Genomic DNA, 24,312 nt, shown 5'->3' with positions numbered 1-24,312 from the left:
TTTCCCCCCACTCCTTGAACTGTTTTTCTTCTGCTGGTGAAAATGAGAATTTTTTTTTTAAAGAATAACTTAAATATGGCCTCTTCTAAGAATTCATTAGTTTTTAAAGTAGTAATATTTTCCTGGAAAATTAATAGTCCCTTAGAGAAAATAAAAAGTTATTATTTTTTTTCTTATTTTATTCTCAGTATTTTAGTCAGGAAAGCAGATAGAAAAGCAAGGTACTATTGGTAAAGGAAAGAATAATATGGGAAAATGTGATTTATAATTCAGAATTTGTTTAAACTTAATTTTTTTCCTTAAGTAAAATTAAATTTAAATTTAATTAATTTTCTTTAAAATTAATTTTTTTCTTAATTTCTTTTTTCTTTCTAATTTATAACTTGTAGAATTCAGAAGTTCTATGGAATGTGCATATTAGATTTCAGAATGGTTCCCTAGAGTTACATGATTTCCTATACTTACCTATAATTTAAGTTCAAATCTAGTTTAGTAATCTGAAATGTAATGAAGTTTAAAATGATCTGTAAACGTACACAGCTTAGTTTTTTGTTTTTCATTTTTGTGAGTGTGTGCATGTGCTTTTTAGGGCCGCAACTACAGCATCTGGAGATTTCCCAGGCTAGGGGTCAAATCAGGGATGTATCTGCCAGCCTACCTCACAGCCGCAGTAACACAGGATTCACGCCACGTCTGTGACCTACACCACAGCTCATGGCCACGCTGGATCCTTAACCCACTGAGTAAGGCCAGGGATTGTACTCACATCCTCGTGGATTGGGTTGTCGGCTTCATTACCGCTGGGCCATAACGGGAATTCCACAACTTAGTTACTTTTTGAGTTAACTATTACATGTACTGCAATATAGAAAAATTTAATACCACTAAAGGATTAAATTGGATTTCCTAAAGCCAGTAAAGACCATTTACGTAGAAAGACACATGATTCCAACAACATAATCCTTAAATGTAAGAGACTTACCTGGCTTTACAAAAATGGGCATGAAGCTAAGTGATGGTAATGTTGCTTTGGTGCAGTTCGGAAAACTTCTCTCTCTAACATAATGCATGTATTTTTCCCTCTTTGAGGAACAAGCTCGTGCCCTTCCTTTCTCACCTACTTAATCTCAAAAGAACAAATCTCTCTCTCGCTCTCTCTTTTTCTCTTTCAATGCTTTCCCCAACTGTTGGAGACAGACTGAGTCAAGTTACTCTCGTAATGGTGGGACATCCTGTATTACACCACTTAGCATGTTCATCATGTTGTATCATGCTTGATTGTTTTCATGTGAGTTTCCTCTGGTAGGTGGTAAGTTTCAGAGAACAGAGATCTTAGTACCCTCAGACCCTGACACAAAAATAAAACCAGTAAATGTTTGCTTAAAATAATTAAATATGGAGTTCCCGTCGTGGCGCAGTGGTTAACGAATCCGACTAGGAATCATGAGGTTGCGGGTTCGGTCCCTGCCCTTGCTCAGTGGGTTAACGATCCAGCGTTGCCGTGAGCTGTGGTGTAGGTTGCAGACGCGGCTCGGATGCCGTGTTGCTGTGGCTCTGGCGTAGGCCGGTGGCTACAGCTCCGATTAGACCCCTAGCCTGGGAACCTCCATATGCCGCGGGAGCGGCCCAAGAAATAGCAACAACAACAACAACAGACAAAAAGACAAAAAAAGAAAAAAAAATAATAATAATTAAATACTAGTATGAGTTAAAGTGTCAACAAACATCTGAATTCATTTCTTTTCTTTTCTTTTTTTTTTTTTGCTTTTTTTAGGGCCATACTCACGGCATATGGAGATTCCCAGGCTAGGGGTCCAATCGGAGCTGCAGCTGCTGACTTACATCACAGCCACAGCAACATCAGATCCGAGCCGCCTCTGCAACCTACACCACAGCTCAGGGCAATGCCAGATCCTTAACCCACTAGGATCAAGGCCAGGGATTGAACCCACAACCTCATGGTCCCTATTCGGATTTGTTTCCACTGCACCACCACAGGAACTCCCTGAATTCATTTATAAGTTTATTACTGTGGGGTTTTCTAGTAATGTATTGTCTTAAAAAAATCAAGGTCAAGTACAGAATGGCTATGTATGTGGAGCTGTTTATTACAACACTGTTTTTATATGCTTACCTGTGAGATCTATGTGGGTAGGGTATTTGGAACCAAATGAGTTTACCCTTTTCACAGACATTCTATCTATTTTAGATAATTGTAGAATTATTTCATTTTGATATTTACATTGTTCCTTCTCAAAGAGAAACATATTTTGAATGACTGTAAATTAAAGTACATAGTTTTAACCATTATCACAGAACATATGCATACTTTTTTGTGTGTTATGTCACACTTACCACCAAAACTTCGTACCTTCGACCCTCTTTGGAGTTGCTTTCCCAGTTACTATAAATGTCAATTTAGAAGATCGCTTATGTTATTTTATAGTTATACTATATAACACATTTGACTAATTTCATGGCCTACCTTAGTATCTGGATTTGAATAATCATGAGTTTTCGGTATTATATGAACCTTCAAAAATTAGTCTTCCTCCAATCAATAAATTCCATGAGTGATTACTAAATGTAAAGAGTATAGCTGCAAAGTTGGAACACATCTTTACTCTTATGAGAAATGAATGCAGTTTGTACATGTGAGGCCTCATATAGGTGGAGAGTATGATATGAGGTCTAAATAGATGAAGAAGCTAAGGATTGTGATTCATTGTAGTCATGTTATTTTTTTGACCACTTACTTAACTTTCTATATTTATGAAAATGATACACCATTTAGCGCTTTTCCTTTTTCACTTTGACATTAAAAATCACATATAATATATATCAAATGTATAGATTATTAGATTATTATTGAAAAAAGATGTGGATATTGGTTTTTATTATGGAATAAGAACTTTATGTTAGCTAGAAGTAAGGTACTGGCTGAGAAGACAATCACATCATTCATCTGAAAGAGTTATTGCCATGGACTCAGTAAGAAAATGATTAATTGGCAAGGTAGGTATTTCAGCAATTTGATTGTTTATATTCCTTGAAAATAGTGACAAATGAATAAAATGTAATTAAATGGGATTTGTAAAAATGATCATTTTAAATTCTATATACCTGAATTATATTTTTCGTTATGATTACATTGCTTCCTCTGAAATGGATTATGTGCTAATACATTTCAAATCAAATATTTTTATGACAGAAATTCTTTTGAAATCAAGTCGAGTGTTAAAGAGTAAAATTAAATAGAATTAAATTGAAGAAACTGTTGTTTATCAGTTAGAAGCCAACATGTTCTGATTACTGACTAAATATTCATCTCTTACTCCTGCTCTACATTCCATCTTAATGAAAGGAATTCTTGCTGTTTCTTGTTGGTGGGGTAAGCTTATTGACTAGTTTATTTTTGTAGGAATGTCTTGAATTGGTTGCTACACAATACCTATATTTTTCTGTGCTGTTTTGTCACTCTGGGGTGGTGGCTACCCATTTATAGTCTTTGAGTTTTAATTTTTGTTTGATATAAGAGATGTTCTCCATAGAGGGCCATATTAGAATCAGTCTTGAGATTTTTTTTTCAAACGTATTTTCTTTGGATTCTCCCCACCCAAATTACTGCAATATTGAGTTACTGTCACTGACAGGAATACATTATGTTCTTTAGGCATGATGAGATAGAAAACACATTGAGTATTTTGCTTTATTTATTTATGTATTTATTTATTTTTGTCTTTTTAGAGCCGTATCTGCGGCATATGGAGATTCGCAGGGCAGGGGTCAAATTGGAGCCATAGCCTCTGGCCTACACCACAACCACAGCAATGCTAGATCTAAGCCGTGTCTGCAACCTAAACCACAGCTCACAGCAACGAGGGCAGGGATCAAACTCACGTCCTCATGGATCCTAGTCAGATTCATTTTCCGCTGAACCACGACGGGAACTCCTACTTTAGCTATAGATCAAGAATTCTGTTTTTTTCTTAATCTCTATTTCACACCATCCATTTAGTGTTCACTGTTTTGGGATTTTTCAGGCCAAATAATGATACTATTTCATTGTAAAACAGTAGCTTGCACATTATACCAGTAACAGAACAGAACAGTTGAATTGAAGAATCAAGGCATACAAGCAAGGGCAGAAAAATAGAGAAATAAGTTAACACAAGCAAGGGCAAGTACCTTAAAGTGGAAAGAACACAAGAAAAGTACAAGCTTAGTCATTGTTGACAAGGTGGACCAGAGGATAATAGATAGCAAGATGGATTGACCAGTGAAACAAGCAAATACAAATGCAAGTGATAGACAGTAGGCTGGTCGGCTGAAATGTTGCAGCTAATTTAGGGACAGTTGAGCATCAGAATGGTAAAACCTTGGGATAGCTGTTGGAAGACAAAATGCTACACAGAGACTAATTTGGAAGGATTGGAATAGCAAGCAATAGAAAAGGCACTGTAGGTTTTTTAATAAAGAGTAACTTGAAATAAGTATACCTAAGAAAGGTTGTGTTTACAGGTAGTGCAGAAAAAGGAAGATTATAGTTTTTATGTGCTTTAACAATAAAAGCAATTACTTATAAAAAACATATTATGATTTTAACAATATTCTACCATATTAGAAATCTTAGTATTATAATTCCTATCCTTTTCTTTGGTAATAGAAGTGAAAAATTCTCAAGTTAGTCATATAGTTTGAAGTGAACCATATGTGTTTAAGAGGTCCAGCCATCAGATGGATCATGAGTCCAGTCTGTCTTCGTAGCTATCAATTTAATCTTTAAAAGCCTTTATAACATTCAGGAGTTCCCGTCGTGGCACAGTGGTTAACGAATCCGACTAGGAACCATGAGGTTGCGGGTTCGGTCCCTGCCCTTGCTCAGTTGGTTGAGGATCCGGCGTTGCCGTGAGCTGTGGTGTAGGTTGCAGACGCGGCTCGGATCCCGAGTTGCTGTGGCTCTGGCGTAGGCCGGAGACTACAGCTCCGATTAGACCCCTAGCCTGGGAACCTCTATATGCTGCGGGAGCGGCCCAAAGAAATAGCAAAAAGACAAAAAAATAAGTAAATAAATAAATAAAAAAGATTAAAAGCCTTTATAACATTCAGATTACTGGGCTTTACGTCATTATGGTGAAAGTTAAGACATAGGGCTCTTTGAATATTAAATGAGATAATGCCTGTGAATGGTTTGATACACCTCTGGGCACTTAATAAGTATTTGACTAATTTTAAGTATTGTTGTATTAAGCAGTTTTCAACTCAACAAATCTTTAAAACAAGCCAAAGAAGGAATAATGAGCTTTTCAAATATGTTCATAGAATATATTATAATTTAGCGTGCAAAAAATATTCAATTCCAAAAATATTTTATACTTGAGTATAAGTTCATAATCTTTATTACTACAGAATAAGAAGCTTATTCACTCAGGTGCAAAATTGTACCCAAAGAAATAGCTGGTGACCGTGCCAGTAACTGCCCTGTCACATATTAATATATGCAACTGCTTCATGACTATCCCCATGTCCATGCCTGCCAAAGAAAGCCATATTTTCCTGTAAAAACAACTCTGGACATGATGTGATTAACCTTTGGCGTCCCCCATCCCCTCATCTCCAAGCCCACCTCATGCACGGCCTCTGCTTCTTACTCATGTTCAGCCATCTGATTTCCATATCACCCACTCACTCACACCAGCAGCCATTAGCATAACCGAGCTGTAGCGTGACTTTGATTGAAGCCAGCTTGGGCCGAACGCAGTATCAAAGCATAATTTAGCAGAAATCAAATCTAATTTACTGTGCATTTTATCTAAATTCTCAAAAACACAGTTTTGGGTGAACAGTAGCCGACCTCTAATCTTAATTGACCTTTTTCTATTTGGGTCTGCTCCTCTGGAAATCATGCAACATACTTTTCTTATGGAGCTATTGTTTTTAATTTGTACGTGTGTATTGAACATTGAATTGTGACACTCTGTAGCACTCTGTTTTCCTCATCTTATTTCTTGTGATAGCTGAAGTCATAAGGTATAACCACTTAACAGATTAAGCAAGTGGTTAGTACATCATAGTTACAAAAGACTTGTCTAATGCTTTGGGTTTTAGAGAAGATATGAATGTGTATTTTATAGTCTTCCATCTTAGAAATATATAAAGAGAACTGCCATTTCTTTTAACTAACATAGTCTTCTGGAGTTTATAATTCAAACTCTTTAATTCACATTGGGTTTAAATGTGTGCTCTGAATTGTCATCTTGAGGACCTAATTGTGTGTTTTTTTATTTAATGAGAGCCATCATAGAAAATCCATTTTGTGTATAGTACTCCTTGTGCTATTGTGCTGTGTTGATAAAATGCCACCTCTTTGCCTATTCCCTCCCATTGGTGCCATCAGCCAAGTACTGTCTTTTCAAACCATTTTCACCGCCACCTGGCAGAAATACTGAAACTGTAAAGTGTTATCAGAAGAATTATTGATGCAGTTTTTCATTTTGAAACCTCAAAAATAAGTTCCTTCAGCTGATATCCCTTCACAGAAGATTACAATATAGATCTTCGACAGAGAAACAGAGTCTACAGAAGTAAAAGTGATTGATGCAATTCGGTTTTGGTGGCTCAGACTTCAGGTGACAATAGAAATGGATGTACATTTTTAGAGACTTGAATACTTTTAAAATCTTTTGCTTTGCTAAATGCTTTACTATTTTTAATTTTATTTTTCATTTTAAAAATGAAAAGGTGAATCTAGTTTCATCAAGATCAACGTGACTTAAGTTCTGGTGACAAGAAACTATTTGGAACATAGAAATACAGTGTATTAGAAGTAACTTGAAATAAAAGTACAATATAAATCAATGTCACATGAAAGGATATTTCATAACATGAATAACACATATGCTGATAGTGTTTTGTTAGTAGTCTTAAAAATTCAGTTCTAGGTAAAAATTCAAGCAACTTTGATTTCCTGGGCTTTTAGGTTATATCATCAATGGTAAATATTCCACTGTGACATTGCAGAATTTCCTTTGTCCCTTGAGAGTTCTCATGACATAGTATATTTAGGTGCTACAATTCTTGACTGGATTTCCTGTCCCAACATGCTATGTTTTTACAGCCTCATATGTGCCCTTTTTCTTCTAGGAAGAGGATTCTTTCTAAAACACTAATCTTATTTTATCTTTCTTGCATAAAAATGTCTAAACAGATTTCCATACTTTCTAGGGCGAAATTTAAGCTCCTTTAGCACAAATTATCAGGCCCTACCTGTAGCACTTCTGCAGCCCTGATTTATTTTTAAAATTGTTTACATCCATAGCGGCCCTCTAAGTCAGTCTCATAAAACTGCTTACATCTTCCCAGCACATCCAGTTCCACAGGTGTCTGCCTACATCCGCTTCTCTCTGTTCCAAGTGACCTTAGTGCCTCTTCATCCCATGAATTCTTTCTTTTGCTTCAATACACAATTCAAATGTAGCCTTCTCCTGGCAGTGTTCCTCTTCTTTCCTCATCAGTCACTTGGTCTGGTTTGTACTCTTTCCACACTCCCCCCGCACCCCACCCCCGATGCCCTCTACATTTTTATTATTATACAAACTATAGTCTGCTGTAATTGTTTTTATTTATTTCCTTGAAGTCTCTGCCATAGGCCATGAGCAATTGTTTACTTTGCTTTCCACCTCCAGGATCAAGTAGAATGTCTCATATTTTGTAGCCAATCAATACATTTTGAATGAATAAATGAATGAGTCATATCTTTTCTAAAAACTGAATAGATAGATGCAGTCACTTGCCAGTCTTTATTTTGGAGGTTGTTTTAGCAGCTGTGTTAGAACTGTAGGATGTGGATTCCAAAATCATTTTGCAGAATCACTCATCTACCAAAAGGTTTTTGAAAGCCTGAAAAATGAAGTTCAAAAAGCCCATAGTTTAATATTTAAAATACAGATGGTAATTTTACTGAGATAGATAATAGGTAGATAAACAGTAAGCCTAATGTGTTTAAAACTATAAAATATGTTTTCATTGCTTTCATTTGATGTTTTATCTGATGATTTTAATCATTCGTATTCTCAGTTATTACATTTTAAAAATCATGTAAAGAAGGACTTTATATTGTATATGGGGCTCTAAATTTTTACTAACTAGTTTTACTAATTAGTTATGAGAGCCAGTTCAATTCTTTCTGATCCAGATAAACTCATAAGCTGAAGCTGAAAATGTTATTTTTATCAGACTATTAACTGATTTTTACTATATTGACTTTTATTTATTTTTGATAATGAAATATAAGCAAAGTTACTCAATATTTCTTACTTAGTGTACATATTGCATTAAACTTTTCTTTCATAGAATTACAAAGAAGAAATACACATTGATCTTTAAATTTTTCTTAATGTGTATAATTTTTCTTAGATATTATGGATGATAGAGACCGATATTAAGTATTTTTGGTATAATATCTAGTGGTTTCACATCTCTTTTGAAAAATGATCACTGCAGTGTTTTGAGTCATTCCTGATGTAATTTTATAACACTGATTTAAACTATCAGTGTTATTAGAAAACATGGAACAAAAATCAATGTATCTGCTGATTCAGTGAAATTGTGTAGAAATAACAAGAACAGAAGAAGCAACTAATCTGAAAATACAGAGCGACATAAACCATGTTCTGTTCAAATAGATCCATAAATCTGGGTTCTCCATCCTGTTAAATGGAGTCTTCTGTTATCTATAGTTATAGAAGAAATTTTCACTTAGTAGATTTATTCCTTCTGTCTCTGAGGTATGGTTGAATGCGTTGAACTACGAGGCGGTGTAATAGGACAGCAAAAAAATAAGCCACTACAAATCTCAGTGAATTTTTTGAAAAAAAACAATGCTGCTGCTATTTCTATGCTAGAATTCTTATAAGAATAAGTAATTGGTTGCATGTTTAAGGCCACCCTACTTGTACTCTGTTCTTGGACCTGCCGTTATGTACTTCTAAAGGACTGAAAGAATTCTGGATAAAGGCCTTCCCTGAGTAGTGCTTATTGTTAAAACCCTTCAGAGTTCAAATTTTAGGCTTGTAGCCATGTACACCAGGTTCTAAAAATTAGAGTTCATTTTAAAGTTATTTTCTTGGTCCTACGTTTCTAGCATAAGCAAGGAGTTATAGTAGAAACAGATGATTAGAAAAGTCATGGAATAAGCACGCTATTTTTTTTCTTCAACGGGAGTGGGTTTTGGTATGACGATGTCCTTGTAAAAACTTCCAGTTTTACTGTCTACTGTTTTTCATTTTCTTCTTTATAATTATCCCCAAATTTAAATCTGAACTTTCTTAGCATTTTTATCCCCATCTCTTTATTTTCTATTGGAGTTACTTGTACTTAGGTCCCATTGTTTTTGCGTAAGTCACTTTACTGGCCTTTCAGCCAGGCTCCCTACTTTACTGATAATCCATCTCCCTCACAATCTATAGACTACATTCATTAGAGGGTTAAACTTGCAGAATTTTGCTTTGCATCTATCACTCCTCTGCTTAGAAAGAGTAGAATAAAATCCTCAGTTTGGCGTCTCAGGACTTTATTAGACTGGATCCAGATCTATCTTTTGTACAAAGCCAATGATGCTTACACATCAGGGACCCTCCATTCCTTCTGGGACTACTACTCACTGTATACTAGATGTGTTCCTGCTTCTTGTACTTTGGCTCAATCAGTTCCTTGTTTGGAATGTGTTCGTTCTCCACTTGTCTAAATGCCACCCTTTCCTCCAAGCCTCCATAATGTCCACTTCTTGCATGAAGTCATTCACAGCCACTGTAACCCTACAAAGGGATCCCTTTCTCCTGAAGTCCTATCACACTTAATGGAATATACTTAATTTAAGGGCTTCTCTGCACTCTGAGAGTATCTCTATCATTGAAACTTAACCACAGTCTTAGAGAATCATTGTTTTAGTTTTGCTCTTGTTGTCATCATCCTCTTGGTTTGTATTTTCTGTTAGACTGAGTTCCTTCATGGCAGCAGGGTAGATGCTTTTTGTTTGTATAGTTTTAGTAGCCAGTAGGCTATGTAGTAAGTGCCTGATGCTTAGTTATCCACATGAAATGAATTAAATAGAATCAACCATTTTCATAGGTTTCTTTGTAAGTTTTTTTTTTTTAATTTTCTTTTTATAGTCATACCTTTGGCACATAGAAGTGTTTAGGCTAGAGGTCGAATCGGAGCTGCAGCTGCAGGGCTGCAGCAACACCAGATCTGAGCTGCATTCGCAGCCTGTACTGCAGCTTGTGGCAGTGCCAGATCCCTAACCCACTGAACAAGGCCAGGGATTGAACCTGCATCCTTGGGGACCCTATGTCAGGCTCCTAATCCACTGAGCCACAATGGGAGCTCCTATAAGTTTCTTTGTATTGTTGTCTTTGTATGTAATTACCATATCCTCAATTCTTTGATGTTTTCAACACTTCAGCTCAAGTCTAGAATATAAGCACTTTGAGAATAAGGATCATATCTATGCCCTCTTGTGTCCCAGCACCTAGTATCTTGCAAATATTACAAGAACAATTAATGCTTGTCAACAGATTGACTTCACAGGAAGGAGATGTTTGAGTAATACAGCGATTCTTTTCTGTCTTTATTCAAAACACAAAACCGTATTAGGAAACCATGTTTTATATTTAAAACTTTCAAATATCATTAAAAACCTATTTTCCTATGCAAGCCTATGTGCTGTGGGATTTACAATATACAACACTTGACATGTATCTACTAATGCATTTACTTCTTTCCTCACATTTCATATAGTGGTCTTTTCCTTTTCCTGTTGTGTTTTGAGAAATGCTTAAAAATAGCTCAAAAACTGTAGCCGCTGTCTGGTACTGAGCCATTCACCCAGTATCAGATTTTCTCCTTGATATATTTTTCTTTGTCTATAGCTTATATTTACACACTTTCTTTCCTTTTAAATTATAGCTCCTCCACAGTTTGTGGTTAGGCCAAGAGATCAGATTGTTGCCCAAGGTCGAACAGTGACATTTCCCTGTGAAACTAAAGGAAACCCACAGCCTGCAGTTTTTTGGCAAAAAGAAGGCAGCCAGGTGAGTGTAAGCCTTGATTGCCTTTCTCAAATCTCTGAATTCCCCCTGTTCAGAGTGAGGACCCTTCTTGTTATCAAGGGTGAATTTATTTCTGAAAAAGAGACTAATGAATTCTGAAATAAGTGGGAGTCAGATGTTTTAATACAATGCTCTTTGTTTCTGGTATTTCCTGAATTTTTTTACCTTACATAGAAGAGATACACTGCAAGGTAACTAAATGATCTGAAAAAGTTAAACCTATAGCTATTTAAAAATCTCTTAACAGAAAGGTAAGTTTGCTATCTTTCTTGGAGCTGCACTCGGATAATTAAGTGACTTCGTATATATACATCACTTAGAACATCCTGGGCATATGCAAAACAGTAAGCAATATTTTCATTATTAATCAGCCTAGAAACCAATTCCAACCCCCTTTCATAGATCAGTAGTACAAATACTTTTTCTTTAGCATTAATTTAAACATGTGTCCATTTAAGAGTAAGAGAGACGTTTTATTCCCTCATCCCTTCTGGATTCCCTCATAGTGAAGTTAGACAGGAAATAATGTATTAAATATGAGAAGGGACCAATATGTGTCTGGTCTTTGCTGTGTCTGGCTTGTCCTCTCAGGACTTTTCTGAGCATCATGATCTCTCAGATTCTTTACTAAAAGTGAATTGAATACACCACTTTTATCCTTTAGGACTTGGTCCAAACTTAGATAAGCACAATCCTCTAGGTTCTGAGGTAATGGGTGGAACTTCCAGCTGAAAGCAGATTAGAAATTGAGTTCTTTGTCTAAGAATTTAAGTCCATGTGCATTCCCCATGGACTTAGAAATTTTTGTTATTGTCATTCTAGACTTCCCAAAACCATTCCCAAGGAGACACGTAGTTCTTAGGAAGTGACCTACTGGTCTTCCTCCTCAGGATTCTCTGTTGTTAGTCCTGGATGAATTTCCTTGGCAAAAATGGAAGCCATGTCTCAGGCAGTTTGAAAACTCCCAGAGGTGGAATGCTTTAGCCTAAATTAAGAGAACCTGTTGATCCAAAACTTGTGTAAGCTTATCTGGATAGAGAAGCATCAGGAATTCCCCCTCAACCATCATCTTTAATTGTTTTGGGTCCCTATACAGTCCTCTACCACCCCAAGCTAGCAGTTTACCATCTCAGTATGCATGGGCAAAGCCTCTTTCTTCCTTTCCTCATTGCTCTTTGTTAGATTCACTTCCCCTGTAATTTGTGGAATGTAAAGATGATGGGAAGAATAAGAATATTATATTACCCTTCATCAGGATTAGTCCAGGACTTAATTGCCATCTTTTTTTTTTTAAATCAGTTAGTAACTATAAAATAGATTTCTACTCATAGAATTCCTTGATTCTTCAAAGTTTCTTTCAGATTAAAACACCCCAGATTCTAAAGGAAATGTAATGCAACATGATAGAGTTGTAACACACATGAACATACACACACCTTGAAAAGGGGAAGAATTCTAAAGACATTTTCCCACCTTATGATTGTACAATCATTGTAACATTATTTAATTTTACTTAATTTACTCGTTGTCTTAATCTAAAATATGATTATCATACATTTTACATCACATAAGTTATGAAGATTTCATAAGCAAGTTAGCTTATATGTAAAAGTACTTTACACATTTTTGAAAGTTAGAAGTGGGGAAAATGCAGAATGCACCTGCTTTCCCTCATTCCTGGCTGAAGTAACAAGTTCATGCTTCTGCTCAGGCCAAGGCTCTCAGAGCCAGAGGTCTCCCTCTGCCTGGGCATAGACGCTCAGTACCACTCTGGTCACCTTTGTCCCCAGATCCACACAGTGCCTGAAAAGGCTAGAAGGGATGAACCTGGAGAGCCTGGGAGCCTTCCCTCCACTCATTCTGGGGACTGTGATCCATAGAAGTACACCCTCAAGCCACGATACTGAATGTAATTAGATAAATATTTACTTATAAATAATAGAAATATAAAGATGCAAAGCCATTTGATTGTTGCAAATGTGCACTTTATATCCATGTATTGAGTGCAATCCCATGATAACATACCTTGTTATCATATAGATAGAGCTGTATCATGTATAAATCTCCCTTCCCTGAAATAGGTTTACATATGCTATTGCATAAAATGTGTATTGGTCTGTGGCCCAATAAACACAATACTTAGCTATGTTACATTGTGTTTTCGTGGTTTTTAACAAATAATGATCAGTAGCATTAAAGAGATTTCTTTTCCTGTCATTGGACAAAGTGGCATATAATTCCGGAGATATTAATCTCTGGAAAAAAATTTTGAGTTAGATGGTTTACTTTAATTATAATCTTTGGCCTGGTTTTCTTTCCTTCACCTATCCCCCTCACAGCAGAAAGAGAGAGAGGGAGGGAGAGAGGGAAAGACAGAGATAGGAGATTGTGAATGAGAACAAAAGAGAAATGCTTGAGCAAATTGTAAATTTTCAAATCATGAATTGGGATATTAGGAAAAATAAATTGGTCCTCCTGTCTTCAGTATCCAGTTTTTACTGTGATCTATGACTACCCATCAGTAGAGAGAGTTAAGAGCCTGGACTTAATGGTCCATATTCCTCAATATGTGCTGATAATGCCAATTAGCACTAATAGGATACCCAGGCACTTTGAGACAAGAAGAGCTGTGTAGAATTCCTGGGTTTTGCTTGTAATCCATTTTCTTTTGCCTGTGTCATACAAGCAGGGAATAAAGATGATGGGTTAACCTTAATCATATGCCATTTTCCATGTCAACGAATCATTTAGAAGGTGGACTGATAATACATTGTAGAGGAAGCGATCCCAGAGAGAATTCAGCCCATCTGATGTATTAGTGCTATGTAAATTAGTATTCTAATGGCTAATTGTAGCAAAGTGCAGCCTTTGAGTTATTGTATCATTTTCAAGTGGCTTTAAAATTTAGACCCTTCTCTTTCAGATGGTTTATTTCAGTAATATATTTGGATTCCACATGAGGTTTAGCTTGTTCTCAAGCATGCTTCAGATGTATGAAAAAGTCCAGCCTTATGTAGTAATACACATTTTATAGGGGGCAATAGCATTTTGAAATTATATCCCTGCTATGCTAGCAAGCATCACTTATTTTAGAAGGGGTTTAATAACATGGTAATGTTTATGTAAAGTGGGCTTATAGTGTCACACTTGAATCTAATAAAGTGGACATCCATCATGTTGCAATAAAGAGAAGAGCTTCTAATTAAAGTAGGACATCATTCGCAGGATTAAAGTCATTTAGCGTAATTGAAAAGTGTTAATACCCTATTTTATCCTCTTCCATTGGTATTACTTCAAGGGTAAAAACATTTTAAGGTGAAAATGTGTCCTGTGCCTTTAATTGAATGTTATTATCTCCTGATTGTAACGTATTGAAACTGTTTAATTACAAACCTGGAAAATTAATTACTATATCGAGAAACAGATCCCAGAGGGTTATAATGTTCTTCTTTGTAAGTAAATACAACATAAAAATTGATATGTCCTTATTTATAATCCAACTTGGAAACATATCTCAATATGATTTATTATACACAAATGTGTTTCTTAATTGAACAACAGTAAAGCAACAACATAGGTCATCCAAGTTAACATGACCACTCTCCTGGAACTTTCACAATCTTGTGGTTAGACTGCTTGTATTTAATATGAGATGTATAATAAAGTTCTTTTTATTAAAAATAGTATTATGCTTGGGGTTATCAGACACAACTTAGAATAGATTTACAAGGAGATCCTGCTGAGTAGCATTCAGAACTATGTCTAGATACTCATATTGCAACAGAACAAAGGGTGGGGGAAAAATGTATACATAAAAGGATAACTTGATCCCCTTGCTGTACAGTGGGAAAAAAAAATAGTATTATGACACTCTTTACCATCACATGCATCCTTCAGAAACATCTGCATCTTTTTAAAATTTTCAATGCTTTGGTTAATCTTACTTAGATGGTAGCAGTTATTGCTAGCTTCTTTCAAAACTGGTATACCTCTCAGAAATCTTTTGAACATCTTCAGGAGAAATTCAGTTAATTACATCAAATATTCACATGATCAGCAGACAGTATATTATGCATTTGTTTATAAACTGCATGTTACATTCCAGATTCTCACAGTGTCTTTGAGTTGATTCAGATAAGCGTGGTTATGCCCATTTTTACAGAGGACCAAACGATGTTTCAAAATGTTTGGTAACTCACAGAAAGTCAGGAAGAGAGTACAAGATTAAGATAAAGATGGGGATTTTTTTCAATGACTGTTTCTTCACTATGAGCATGCTCACTTCTCATAACATGTTCTTTTCCTGTGTGGCACTTAAACATTTCAACACCATATTTTTAAATGTATGTATTTTCTTTTTTCAACCACGTCTCTTAATTTCAATAGCTGTTGTTGATATAATTTTCTTTCGGAGTGGGAAAAGAATATTGGTAAAATTGTGTTTGTTTCCACAGAACCTGCTTTTCCCAAACCAACCCCAGCAGCCCAACAGTAGATGTTCGGTGTCGCCAACCGGGGACCTTACAATTACCAACATTCAGCGCTCAGACGCGGGTTACTATATCTGCCAGGCCCTAACTGTGGCAGGAAGCATCTTAGCAAAAGCGCAACTGGAAGTTACTGATGGTATGATATTATCAGATTTGTTTTCTGAAAGTAATTATTTTTTATTTCAAGATCCACATGAACCATGTGAAATTTTCTAATTTGTTAGTTAAATCATTGAATTAATGCTTATCTTCAAAGTTTAGGTAAAATAACATTCGTAATAGTTTCTAATTCTCCCTTATTTATACCATTTACTTTCCCAGAGAACATCAAATTCAATCTATTTTATTCTTAAAAATATAGCCATGGAGTTCCCTGGTGGCTCAGCAGGTGAAGGATCCAGTGTTGTCACTGCTGTGACTCAGGTCACTGCTGTGATGAGGGTTTGAACCTTGCTAGGGAACTTCTGCTTGGACCAGGTGGGGCCAAAAAAATAGTGTAAAAAATATGTATAGTGTGATGCATTATTTTAGTGAAAAAGAAATGGAGATGTCTTCTATATATTTTTATTTATCTTATGCTGGCATGATTGCTTCTAATGCTTAGTAACAACTTTATTTTACTAGATGAGAAAGAGATATCTTTAATCAGTGGAAACAGATGAGTTTTAAGTTAGCTAATCACATTATGGCATCCTATGATTTTTTAATTATACATTCACTAAGTTAAATTAATTGAATACCTTCCAAACTATGAATGGATGCTAATATTATTTTTTTATTTGCACAATTTTACTACAAATCTTAACTGAAGCACCTGATTCATAGTGAAAGTTGAAAAAGATTTAGAGCTTTTCATGATATGATTTTTTTTCCCCCCAAGAGCTTACTTGTCACAGTTGACAGATAGGGAGGTTTAGATATTTTGTAAACCTCTGAGCATGAATTTACACCATGTTCTCTGATATCCTAAATTAAAAATTCTCTCTTGCTCTCACATTTGTGAGGTTTTGTGCCCCCCACCCCTACACTGGCTTCTGAGCTACAAGAGCTTTGGGCTGTGACCTCTCTGATTCTTTCTCTGCTGATCTTTCAAAAGATTCAAATTTACATGTAGATTAAAAGGTTATTTAAAATTAATAGAAAGGCAATATTTTTTAATGTCTGTCCATGGTATCGCTTGATTCAGCGCCATGTCAGGGGCAGGAATAAATAGAACAAACAGTAGCTGTGAGGACATTGGGTCATTAATGGCCACACCTGCTGATGCTGCAGAGATTTACTGCTATGAAGCTGAAAGAAGTCAGGTTCAAGGGTAGCAGTGCTGAGAAATTCTTCCTTTGGATAGGTAAGGTCTTTGATCCTTCATACTTCTGTATTTCTTTAAAAGAAATAAAATATAATTATTCATCTTCCTATGTTTTCTTCGACTGGAAAAAATGTCTAGGTGCAAATACTTGGAAAACAAAGTATGCTGGCCAAAGCCTAACTTTTATACTATACTACTGTGAAACATTCCAAATATAATGCCTAAGAGCTCTATTAAAATCTAGCTGCTTATGGTATTTGACAAAAGCCACACTTTAAAATTTTCTAAAGGAAGAAGTTGTAAAAAAAAAAAAGCAAACCATATTTGTAGAAAACAAAATTGATGTTTCAGAAGAGCTATTTGATATGACTGATGTGGTTCATGAAGCAGGTGGATATTTAAAAACATGCCTGATATAACGAAAAGGAAAACTTTTTTGAGAAATTATATTTGTTGATATAATCTCTCAAACCAATAGTAATTCTAGCTTTGTTTCTGTGATCAAACTTAAAAAAGTGATAAGGAAATTTAATTTTGTGACTGAGATGGCAGCTGAGCATTTTGTTACAACTGTCTTGAGTATTAATTCCTACATTGATTTTTACTTAAGTAAGCAATCAAAGTCAAGGTCTTTTTGTAAGAATGTTGAATGGGGATATAGAGTTATTGATTTTGACAGTCAAAGAAATCTAACTTTAAGACCTAAACACACAAACATACATACACTGTCATATACATTACTGTAAATAACTCTGTCTCTAAATATTAACCTGCCACATTGGTTGATGACTTCAGCTTTTATTCATAGATTGGACTTTTCAGATTGGTTAACAGTTTAATCTTATGTAAGCCATCATTTTTTTTCTGAACAAGTTTTTTTTTTTTTTTTTTTTTTTTTTTTTTTTTTTTTTTTTTGGTATGATCCAAGGCAATTTAGAGCCAAATGAAATTCTAGTGTAGAATGAAAACATGTCATGTTTAGAAAAACAAGCAAAACATCTATAGCAATGTTTCTGTTGTTACATTTTTGTACCTAGACAGCTTTCTTGGAAATATTTTTAACTCAAGTGTTCATATAGGATGAGATTGTTATTGATGATGAAAGGTGCTGTTGAGTGATAATTTTACTGATGATAGATAGAGCTAAAGTGCTTTAATACACTTGAATTTCAAAATATCCCTTTAAAAGACCTCATTAATTTACTAACATTGTTCTTCATTTCTTTTCTTCTACTCCTTTTTTCTCTCAGAAAATTAGAAAATTATAATGAATTCTGAGGAGAACCAATAAAATCTAAAAGGCCTAGAGAGAAGAAGTATATTTGTCTGATATTGACAATAAATGTCACATCATGATCTTATATGAATGGTTTATTGAGGATTTATAATGCATAGTTAGAGAAAAACATGGATGTGTTCACAGATCACTGGAAACCCTAAATGTTCATTTAACCTATGACCTTAGTGTCATGGAAACTTGTGGTCATCTTTCACCCATAACATCCTTGAAACTGAAAATTCTTTCTAGCAAGGAGCGTTTCAATTACTTTATTGATCAGATTCATTTAAAAGATGGTGAGCTACTCATTTGGACAGTAAAAAGAAAAAAAGAAACTAATCAAATGTCATTTTCCTGTATCTAATGATTTCAGGGATATGACAATGGACACAGGTTATAAGTTACTTGAATTCAATATAAATATGTAATCTGAAACAAAGAAGTAATAATATTTAAAATTTAATAAATATATTCTACTCTCCTAATGCAAACCCATTATTCTTGTTGGGTTTAAAAGTTATTCACAATGTTTTGGGAATTGGCCTTCCACTTGTGACTCATAAAGAAAATAAATTCTATGAAACTTTCAATTTGAATATCTATTTGCACAATTATTGTCAGATGTGTCAGAATTTAGTATTATTGTACTTTTATATTCTCTGAAGATTATTTACGTCTAAAATGAGGAATTTTTTTTTAAACTTTGTCCATCCAGGTTTTTTATTTTATTTTATTTTTTTATAATTTTTTGTTTTATTGTTACAACAACTATGGACAACAGTATGGAGGTACCCTAGAAAAAATATACATAGAACTACCATATGACCCAGCAACCCCACTCTTGGGCATATATCCAGAAAAAAACTTTCCTTAAAAAGACACATGTGGAGTTCCTGTCATGGCGCAGTGGTTAACGAATCCGACTAGGAACCATGAGGTTGCGGGTTCAGTCCCTGCCCTTGCTCAGTGGGTTAACCATCCGGCGTTGCCGAGAGCTGTGGTGTAGGTTGCAGACGCAGCTCGGATCCCGCGTTGCTGTGGCTCTGGCGTAGGCCGGTGGCTACAGCTCCGATTCGACCCCTAGCCTGGGAAGCTCCATATGCCGCGGGAGCGGCCCAAGAAATAGCAACAACAACAATAACAACAACAACAAAAAAGGCAAAAAAAAAAAAAAAAAAAAAAAGACACATGTACCCGCATGTTCATTGTAGCTCTATTCGCAATAGCCAAAACATGGAAACAACCCAAATGTCCATCATCAGAGGATTGGATTAAGAAGATGTGGTATATATACACAATGGAATACTACTCAGCCATACAAAAGAACAAAATAATGCCATTTACAGCAACATGGATGGAACTAAAATGAGGAATTTGATTAAGAAAATCAGTGAACTAAATGGTTAATGAACTAATTTTTGTTTGAAAAGAATATACAAAGAATATTTTTTCCTTAGGTTTTTATAAAGTTCTCTACATATGCAAACATTTTATTTATTTTTATTTTACTTTATTTTACATTTTTGCTTTTTGGGACTGACCCGCAGCATATGGAAGTTCCAGTCTAGGGGTCAAATCGGAGCTGCAGCTGCCAGCTTACAGCACAGCCATAGCAAAGTGAGATCCGAGCCACATCTGTGACCTACACCACGGCCCATGGCAACACCAGATCCTTAACCCACTGAGCGAGGCCAGGGATCTAACCCATATCCTCATGGATCCTAGTTGGGTTTGTTAACTGCTGAGCTGTGAATGGCACTCCCCATACACACACCTTTTAATTCATATTTTGACGTAATAGGTTTAGGTCCACTCTGTCTTGACATGCAGGGAACATATGTCATAATCTCTATTTTAAATCAAAACTGGTTGCCTTTCTCATCACAGGCTCTAAAATTTAATATTTTTCCCCAAAACTGATAACTCTAGACCTAAAGATGCATGTTTATTGAGAAATAGTCATATAAACTGGTGTATATATATAGAGAGAGAAGCTGGTAGACAAAGGGAATTAGAGGATTAATAAACAAAAGAACTCTTTTTGATTATGTTCATTGTAATGCAAGATGACCTTCTTGAGAAAAGACTCTCTTCATAGCTGCTTAGTAATTATTCAAATCCAACATTTTTCCCCCCTGTGGAAATTATGTACATATATATTTAAATGTATATGATAGAGAGCATATTTGGATAATTAACCAAAATCTATGCTGTTTATAAAACATTCTCTTAAGAAATCTCTCCTTGGACCTGAACATTAAAAATTTCATTATGAGGTAGTCTTCTAATAAGTTGTAGGTAAAAGCTTGCCTATAATTGATTCTATATTTTCATCACCCATTTAAATATTACTGTACATTCTGATAAGCTTCCTTAAGTCATTGTATACTTCTAAAGGCACTGATGATACTGTTACAAATCAATATTTGATTAAAAAACACAGTGAACTAAATAAATGAAATTATGGAAAATATACTCAAATGACACAGGAATTGATATATATGCAAACAGATTTTTCATGCAAACCCTATTTTTGTCATGTCATAAATACAGTCTTAACTGGATTTTTTGGCTTAATTGTATAGACTAATTAATCATATAATCCAAGTCATACTACTATAATCTACTGGCCAGTGTCACAATTTTTGAAAAGAAATACTTATAGTCTAACATTTTAACATCAGCAAAAATATTATAGTCTATTTAAATATAGCATGCAACTGGTGCTATGAAGGTAAACTTAAGTATTAGGAATATATTTATAATAAAAGCAAAGTGAAAATTGATTCTACTCATGTGATATTCCATAGGCTTTCTTAAATATGCATATGAGAGATAAAATGCCCTTTTATGAATGATTGCCATAAGCTCTCCATATTTTAATTTTAATTTTAATATGATTAAGCCTTTCGATAATGCTGTCTTTCTAAGATGTCAGAAAATTTAGCTCCTCATCATCTTAATTATGGGTAACTCAGAGTAAGTTATAAATAACAGCATGACTTCAGTAAAAAATATATATATATATATGTATGTATATAGAGAGAATGTATAGCTGATAGATTAATAATGGCTAACAAAACAAAAGGAAACTGGTCCTTGACTACAGAGTTCGAGGAGCTCTAATCTTGAGAATCAGGGGTCAGCATTGGAAGCTGACAGAAAGAGTAATATGTATGACTTTGGGGCTTTAATCTTACTTTCAATACAAGACTGCTGATGATCAAAAGACTATTGGGAGTTCCCGTCATGGAGCAGTGGAAACGAATTTGACTAAGAACCATGAGGTTGCAGGTTCAATCCCTGGCCTCGCTTAGTGGGTTAAGGATCTGGCATTGCTGTGAACTGTGGCACAGGCCAGCAGCTATAGCTCGGATTAGACACTAGCCTGGTAACCTCTATATGCTGCGGGTACGGCCCTAAAAGGACAAAAGACAAAAAAAAAAAGAAAAGAAAAAAAGACTATTGAATTTCATAGAAGTTAAAATATCCTGAAAATATCTTTGTCCTTTAGTTTTGACAGATAGACCTCCACCTATAATTCTACAAGGCCCAGCCAACCAAACGCTAGCAGTAGATGGTACAGCATTACTGAAATGCAAAGCTACTGGTGACCCTCTTCCTGTAATTAGCTGGCTAAAGGAGGGATTTACTTTTCTGGGTAGAGATCCGAGAGCAACTATACAAGAACAAGGAACCTTGCAGATTAAAAATTTACGGGTAAGTAATGCTGGGCTCGTGTTTGGGTCTTCATCTCACCGCAGGTATGTACTACCCTAGGGAGAAACTGTTGTGAAACTAAGGTTTTACATCCTTGCGTATTTGCTGTACATTTTATTATAGCCCATGTTATTTCTTATTTTACCAATGACAGCTTGAAATTAGAGGGAAATTCATTGTCCCTATGTTAATCACAAATTCATAACAAACCTAGAAACTTTTTACTCCTTCATTCTAACCCATATGTGTGCAATCAATGAAACTAAAAAGATTAAACACATAAAGTTAATGATAATAATGGTATATTTAAAATAATTTAAAAGTGACAAGTACTTCTGATTTACTCTCATGAACAAAAGAAATTCATAAGGAAATGTGGATGAATTGGCTCCATCAAACAGTTATGTGAAAAATAATAAAGAGATGAGACTGTTGAGTACATAGGAGGCATGTTTGGCTAATTGGCGAAGAATTTTACATTTTAAGGTTAAGTTGCTCTGAGGTTTACCTGTAGACAAGAATAAGTGATTAACTGGTCTTTTAACAGAAGATGACATGATAGAAAATGACCATTCCTAGCAATTTGCCAAGTTAGATTTGCTTCAGGAGGAACTCAAAATAAATGTTTACCTCTGACTATTGTATTAGCTATCTACTACTATGTAGTAGCATTAGCAAACAAGAGGCTCAAAACAACACACATTTATTTCATTGCTTCTGAGTTAAGAGCCTGGACATGACTTACCTCGGTCTTCTGCTTTAGAGTCTCACAGAGCTGCAGTCAGGGTTATAGTCTCATCTGAAGATTGACTGGGGATTGATTTGCTTCTGAACAACGTAACTGTTAGCAGCAGTCTGTTCCTAAGGGCTATCAGACTGATGATCTCAGGTTCTTGCTTGCTATTGACTAAAGCCTGCCTTTGGTTCCTTGCTGTATGGATATTCCCAGTATGATTGCTTCCTTCCCCAAAGTCAGCAAGGAAGAGAATCTCCTAGCCGGACAAGAAGAGTACAGTGGAAATTGACAGAACATTGTAAATCAACTATAATAAAAAAATAATAAAAATCTTTTAAAAAATCATGAAGAAAAATTGATTGAAAATGATTCAGTCAAAAAACAGTAGAATCTGGTATCTAAGGATAAATTGGAAACCAATATGATTAAAAAAACAGAAAGATGTTGAATTTTCCCATTCAGAAACCAGAGGAGGAAGATAAATATTTTTATTATATCTGTTTTCAATGATCACAATGGGGAGTGTTCATTATTAAAATGAAATTATTTATAATCACGTGTTTATCTGTGTAGAATACAGACATGTCACAAAAAGATAGAGTGACTGTTTATGTGATGTGCACACACACACAAAAATCTTTGATACTCTAATAAATGTATATAACTTTTTAATTTTAATTTTTAGATAGACATTAATTACCACTCTAAGTAGACAAAATGCTTTCAAATTGAGATTAAAGAAAAATACAGATTTTTTCACTTGTATTTATTATAAATTAATTTTTAAGCTTTTTTGAATAAAATGAGAGTTATTAAAACGTTAATGCCAACTCTCCTTGAGTAAACAATTTAACCTCTCTTTTTTGAGCTAAAGGCAGACGTGGGCCATAGAGGTTAATGCATTTCCACTGTACTGCTGAATAAAGGGTGTACTCAAATAGTCAAGATCGCCAAGAGTGTTTGCAAGAAGCAATTAAAGGTGGGCACTTGATGTCAAGCAAACTTCAAGCCCTCCGTCAGGCTTCTGAGTAGTCTTTCTGAGATGCAAACTCCTGGTAGCTTGTCTATAGCCAACTACACAAGGAGAAAAGCAGGTGATGGAATGTGCCAGCATATTAGTTTCTTTTTTTTTAAGGCACTTGGTTAAGGATAAAAGGAGAAAGATGGAAAAGATAGGAAGCACTGAAGACCAAAAAAGACATTATTTAAAGGAAGAAAAATAGATGTGATGATGATGGTGCTGTAAGAGTGAACTTTATCAGTGGTATTTGGCTGTTGATACCACTTTTGATAAACTCCAAAATGAAAACGTTGTTATTTTTCTGTAAAATGAATCTTTAAACAGGAAATAAAATGTTTTACAGTATTTCACCAGTACAGTCAAGAGAAGGTTTCTGTAGGTCATATTCCTTTGTGTCTCACTTTCTTTTTCACTACTTAATGCAAGGCGGGAAAGTAGTGTAATGAACACTGTATTCTCATAGTCCAGCTAATTGGTAACTGAATCTGTTTCTTTTGAGAAGTAGAATATTCCACTACTCATTAAAACATACCTACCACAGCTAATGTCAGACTCGTATCTCCACACAATGACAAGGAGATGCAGTTAAGAAGCATTACCTACATATTCTTCTTTTAGCATTTGCACATAATAACAAGTGCTACATTTTAGT

The 24,312-nt window shown here is 35.1% G+C and overlaps 1 protein-coding gene across 50 annotated transcripts in view; it reads left to right on the top strand.

Moving 5' to 3' along the window:
* The window catches only part of ROBO2 (roundabout guidance receptor 2), a 1,676,226-nt gene that overhangs the window by 1,557,566 nt on the left and 94,348 nt on the right, over positions 1–24,312 (top strand). For all 50 annotated transcript variants that reach the window (XM_084991702.1, XM_084991700.1, XM_084991678.1 and 47 more), the window contains 3 exons: positions 10,966–11,090; positions 15,563–15,734; positions 21,698–21,903. In XM_084991702.1, coding sequence (XP_084847828.1) covers positions 10,966–11,090; positions 15,563–15,734; positions 21,698–21,903 — 503 coding nt within the window. The remainder of the gene's footprint in view (positions 1–10,965; positions 11,091–15,562; positions 15,735–21,697; positions 21,904–24,312) is intronic.

The sequence above is a fragment of the Sus scrofa genome, chromosome 13, assembly GCF_054392235.1.
Source record: "Sus scrofa isolate SSC_HxYL_T2T_F1_AM1 chromosome 13, Sscrofa_HxYL_maternal_Yorkshire_Landrace_v2.0, whole genome shotgun sequence".
Classification (NCBI taxonomy): domain Eukaryota; kingdom Metazoa; phylum Chordata; class Mammalia; order Artiodactyla; family Suidae; genus Sus; species Sus scrofa.
The sequence above is the reverse complement of the archived record's forward strand: the minus strand, read 5'-3'. Positions and strand labels throughout refer to the sequence as shown.